The sequence below is a fragment of the Octopus bimaculoides genome, chromosome 30 (assembly GCF_001194135.2).
Source record: "Octopus bimaculoides isolate UCB-OBI-ISO-001 chromosome 30, ASM119413v2, whole genome shotgun sequence".
In the NCBI taxonomy this organism is placed as follows: Eukaryota; Metazoa; Mollusca; class Cephalopoda; order Octopoda; family Octopodidae; genus Octopus; species Octopus bimaculoides.
In genome coordinates, this window is record NC_069010.1 from 8,508,721 (window position 1) to 8,514,693 (window position 5,973).

At 41.8% G+C, this 5,973-nt stretch overlaps 1 protein-coding gene across 1 annotated transcript in view; it reads left to right on the plus strand.

The window, feature by feature from the left end:
* LOC106874208 (DNA replication licensing factor mcm4-A) overlaps positions 1–5,772 on the plus strand; it is a 19,629-nt gene extending 13,857 nt beyond the window's left edge. The window contains exons 13-17 of the mRNA XM_052978126.1: positions 1,013–1,167; positions 1,363–1,480; positions 1,771–2,012; positions 2,887–3,097; positions 3,906–5,772. Coding sequence (XP_052834086.1) covers positions 1,013–1,167; positions 1,363–1,480; positions 1,771–2,012; positions 2,887–3,097; positions 3,906–4,001 — 822 coding nt within the window. The 3' untranslated portion in view covers positions 4,002–5,772. The remainder of the gene's footprint in view (positions 1–1,012; positions 1,168–1,362; positions 1,481–1,770; positions 2,013–2,886; positions 3,098–3,905) is intronic.
* The last annotated feature ends 201 nt before the right edge of the window (positions 5,773–5,973 follow it).

The following is a 5,973-nucleotide window of genomic DNA, read 5'->3' on the forward strand; positions in this document are numbered from 1 at the left end:
TGTATGGGTGGCACATAAAATACACCATTTTGAGCGTGGCCATTGCCAGTACCACCTGACTGGCCTTCGTGCGGGTGACACGTAAAAGCACCCACTACACTCTCTGAGTGGTTGGCGTTAGGAAGGGCATCCAGCTGTAGAAACTCTACCAAATCAGATTGGAGCTTGGTGTAGCCATCCGGTTTCACCAGTCCTCAGTCAAATCGTCCAACCCATGCTAGCATGGAAAGCGGACGTTAAACGATGATGATGATATATATATAAGGTGTGGTAAGAAGCTTCTTTATCAGGTGCATGATTCCAGGTTCAGTCCCACTCCATGTCACCTTGAGCAAGAGTCTTCTACTATAACCCTAAGCTTTGTGAATGGATTTGGTAGACGGAAACTGAAAGAAGCCCGTCATATATATATATATTTATATTTCTATGTGTGTGTCTATGTTTGTCCTCCCCTCCCACCATTGCCTGACAACTGAAGATGGTGTGTTTATGTCCCTGTCACTTGGCAGTTCGGCAAAGGACACTGATAGAATAGAAGAAGTACTAGGCTTACAAAGAATAAGTATTGGGGTTGATTTCTTCGGTTTAAAGAAACCCTTTGAGGTGGTGCTCCAGCATGGCTGCAGTCACGACTGAAACGTAAAAGAATAGACACACACACACACAGAAATGTACTGCTCTTGTGATTGGTAGATTGTAGGTGTAGCAATAGACTTTTGAATTAATTATGCATTATCTCATAGCGTTGTGATTTCAATTATGTGATTGTTTATTTTTAGGATGACATTGTAGGGTAGGTGTGAGAGGCAGGATCTGGCCATGTTGATCATAAAACAGGTGGAATATTTAGGCTTCATATGTCTGGTTTATATGAAATGGGGGTTTAATCTTTCTGCTCCTCTCCTTTATATCTTTATAACTTTCCTTTTTATTTTTCTCTCTCTCTCTCCTTTTCTTTCATTTATCCTTCTTTATCTCTCTCTCTCTCTCTCTCTCTCTCTGTCTATTTCAGGAACAACAAACGCTATCCATTGCCAAAGCTGGCATTGTCTGCACCCTAAATGCCCGGACATCGATTCTTGCTGCTGCCAATCCCGTGGAATCTCAATGGAACAAGAATAAGACCATAACTGAAAACATAATGTTACCTCACACCTTGCTCTCCAGGTCAGTTGGCATTGACTGCTCCACACCATCATCATCATCGTCATCATTGTCTCATTATTTTAATGTCCACTTTGCCATGCTTATATGAGTCACATGAAATTCGTTGAGGCAGATTTTCTGCAACCCCACATCTTCTCTGTTGCCAAATGGCTGAAACATGGAAAAGAATACAGGTATTTCATTGTTTGTTTCCAGATTCGACCTCATCTTCCTCCTCCTTGACCCTCAAGACGAGATGTTTGACCGGCGCCTCGCTGCCCACTTGGTCTCCCTCTACTTCCAGAGTAAAGAAGACACTGAAGGAGAAGTTATGGTAAGTTCTACTTATGGGGACGTAAACACACCAGCACCGGTTGTCAAGCATTGCTAGGGGGACAAACACGCACACACACACATATATATATATATATCTATACGACGGGCTTCTTTCAGTTTCCGTCTACCAAATCCACTCACATGGCTTTTGTTGGCCTGTGGCTATAGTAGAAGAGACTTGCCCAAGGTACCACACAATGGGACTGAACCCAGAATCGTGTGGTTGGGAAGCAAGCTTCTAACCACCCAACCGTATTCTCATTTTTTCTTTTTCTTTTTTTATTGTAGGACACGGGTATTTTACGTGATTACGTCGCTTACGCCAAGAGTTACTTTGATCCAAAAATTAGCGAGGAGGCTGGCCAGTCTTTCATCCAAGGCTATGTGGACATGCGCAAAGTGGGGAGTTGTCGTGGCCAGGTATCGGCGTACCCTCGACAACTGGAGTCTCTCATCCGATTGGCCGAGGCACATGCGAAAATGAGGTTCTCCAATGTTGTGGAAGTCCCTGATGTTGAAGAAGCAAAGAGGTAAGTTGGCAAGGGGGATTTTGTCTGGAGGGATGGTCATGGTTTGATTGTCATAGCTGAATTTGATCATCATTGCCACCACTACCACCATTACCATAATCATCACCACCACTGCTACCATTGCAACCCTCACTATTGGCGCCACCACCCCTGCTACCATCATTGTCATCAACACCGTCCCCACCACAACCACTGTCATCACAACTACCTCCACCACCACCACCACCCTCATCACCATCCTCACCAACACCACAACTGGTGCCACTACCACTACCATCACCACTGCCATTGTTTTCGTCATCACCACCCCCAGCATAACATCTTGTCTTCTGTCTTTGCATCTGTTGATGAGTGGACGTCGCGACAAGAGTTTCCCATGGTCAAGATACCCTTAGAACCTTTCTCTGTAAGGCCTTGGACATTGCCTCTGTGAGGCCTTGCACATTGTCACTGTGAGGCCTTGGACATTGCCTTTGTAAGGCCTTGGACATTGCCCCTCTAAGGCCTTGGACATTGCCCCTGTAAGGCCTTGGTCATTGCCTCTGTAAGGCCTTGGACATTGCCTCTGTAAGGCCTTGGACATTGCCCCTGTAAGGCCCCCATCACTCAAAAGGAACTTGGCCACTTTGCCTCCATGAGGTTGAACGCTCAAAAGGAACTTGGCCACCTCACCTCTGTGAGGCCCAAATATTATTTGTATGCGTGTATGTATATATCTATATACATGTGTGTGTGTGTGTATATATATATATGTGTGTATATATATATGTGTGTGTGTGTATATATATATATGTGTGTGTATATATATATATGTGTGTATATATATATATATGTGTGTGTGTGTTGAGCTTTTATTATCTTTCTCCTAATCCAGGTTGTACAAAGAAGCGTTGAAACAAGCAGCAGTGGACCCGTCGACAGGGAAGATAGACGTCTCCATTCTGACAACGGGAATCAGTGGTGCAGCGAGGAAGAGGAGGGACGAGATCAAACAGAGCCTGAAGAAGCACATCAAAGAAAAAGGAAAGACCCCAACATTTCAATATCAGAAACTGCTGGAAGAATTCCGAGAGGGATCAGAAGTTGTAAGAAATATACTTTGTCTTTGTTTTTTGTTCTTTTTGTTTCCTCTTCACAAGAAGTTTTTTTACTGATTTCGATTATTGAGCTGTGCCCAGGCTGGAGCACTGATTGTAAGGGTTTTACTTTGTCCTATTGACCCCAGTCTCCCTTCTTTGTTTAGTTTTGTTTCCTTACATCATAATCATTGTCATTTAACGTCCGTTTTTTTCCATGCTGGCATGAGTTGGACGGTTTGACTGAAAACTGGTAAGCCAGGGATCTGCACCGGGTTCCGATCTGATTTGGCAGAGTTTCTACAGCTGGATGCCCTTCCTAATGCCAACCACTCCGAGAATGTAGTCAGTGCTCCTTTTACGTGCCTCCGGCACGAGTGCTGTTGGCCTGACACCAACATCAGCCACAACGACAGTCTCACTTGGTTCGACAGGACTACACAAAGGTTTTGGTCACCTGTTACTGCTTCCATGAGGCCCAGTGCTCAAACGCTGCTTTTTTTTTTATTTGCCGGTCAGACATCAGTGGCATTGACCATGGCTACGATTTCAATAGGCCAGTTACATAACAAACACTACGATCTCACTTGGCTTGACATCACTGCCTCCATAATAATAATAATAATAATAGATGTGTGAAGAACGAATATATAGTGCTTGTGTTTATTTAGCAAGGCTGAAAAATGATCATCCCCAAATATAGCAAGATCTGTTTCAGCATGATTTCACATCAGGAATTTTGCAAAACAAACACATAAACGTAATAATTACTATTATTATTATTATTATTTTTTAATTTTGTTTTTTGTCTTTTCAGCCTATCACCAAAGAACTATTTGAAGATGCCCTCAGAGACCTACAAGACGAAGACTTCCTGGTCGCCACAAACCGTCTCATACGTCTTTGCCAGTAAACGACACCCATTCCAGACGTCGTTCTTCTTGGCATTCCTGAAGGTTTTTCATTTGCATTAACAGTGATTTTTCTGTGATTAACGATTGACTGGTTTTTTGTTAATATGAGCAAAAAGAAAAAAAAAGAAAAATGTCCAGATAAAAAAAAAAAATAATAAATTCCCTTTGTATTTGTCCTATCAAAAAACCCATTATTTTATGTCCTGGGTAAAGTCACACTTCATTCGTTTATCTATGTCCAGATAAAAAAAATTAACCTCGTTTGTGTATATATGTCTAGTAAGAACACTCATTGTATATAATTAGGTTAGGACAAAAGTGTATCATTTTTTAAGTAGAATACATAAAATGATATTTAGATATTTGTACATATGACAACCACATATGAGGGGTTTCCTAAAAGAAACCAGAAATTTGCAATATTTGCCTTCAAAATATTCTTTACTTGAAGCAACGCATCAGTCCAGATGCATTTCCCACTATTTGGAAGCAGTGCTGGAACTCTTGAAAAGCGATCCCTTTTAACGCCTTCGCCTTTTTCTTCACCTCTTCCACATCTGCAAATTGCATAGCACCAGCTTTCATCACCAGTGATAACCTTTGAAGAAGGGCCTGGAATCAACTCCCACCTGTTCTTTCGGGTCGTGATTGCTTTTGATTTTTCATAAGCAAAGCAAATCACAAATTATGCTGAAACCCTTTACATTCGCAATTCCTCACTTAAAATTTGTTAGCTGGAGCTCCAAGACACACTTGGCGATGTTCCTCCGTGATCAGTTCACGAATTCTCATGATGTTTCCATTCGTTTTGGAAGTTGACGGTCGCCCTGACTAAGGTTGGTTTTTTATTGTGACAAGTGACCATTCCTATGGCGTAAACTGGTGTTTTGCTCACGGCAGTGTCCTTATAAGCCGTTTGAAGCCTGATAACTGTTTTTGGCTGCTGTTCTCCCCAGCAGGAAACAGAAATTCTTGGAAACATGCTGTTTCTTCGTATCCGGCATCAAAATAATTGACGAACAGGGAAGAAGCAGTTCAAAACAAAGGCACACCGTGTGGCAGTTTGACTTCGCCTGACGCTGCTGGCCGGCAGACTGATGCCTGACGGTTGCATCAAGTGGCTTCTAGCAGCAGAAGACTAAACTACTACGGGCTTATCCCACAGAGCAAATTTCTGGTTACTTTTGGGTACCTCCTCCATATGTCCCATTTTGTTCCCACTACCTTTTGCCAACTTTGAGACAGCTTCATGATTCTTAACTCACAGAACTTGGCCTCTTCCTTGGTCATGAACTGCTCTAAATGGATTTTGCGGTCTTCCGAAGAATTGAAGTTCTTCTCATTGTCAGAATTTTGTAAGGATCAATACAATGGTTATCCGAAGGTGTATGGTGTGCGTGGTAGGATATCCCAGACAGATTAGCTATACCAATTTCTGTTGGATCTGCAAGGAGATATTCCGGACATATTTCTTCAAAGGAAACCAAGGTCTAGTGTTCTTCCTGAAGGAAGACAGCATTCTACCAATTGGTCAATTCCGGACATATTCCTTCGACTGCTTCATTTAGCCAGTCTACTAGGGGACAATTATTGACTGAAATTCAACACCTGACTTTATAAAAATTTTCACTCTTAAATCTTGCAAACCAGTCATGAACTGTTCTCTTAGCTATGGCACCATTTCTGTAAGCTGCATGTATTTTTTTTTACTGTTTGTACAGCACTTTTTTCCTTGATCATAATAAAAGAGTATCAAACAATACAAATTTATCTGTTGTTGCCGTACTTTCACTTTTAACATAAAAACAGTAGAAATTAGACAATCCCACACAATAATCATAGAGAAAGACTTGTTAAAAGTGTCACCTTTCAGAAAATATGTCAAATGCTTCTATCACATGTAAAACGAAATCTTGTATTTTAAATGTCTTGTATTGTTGGGCAATCTGAGGCTGGTCTTAGCCAGCGAAA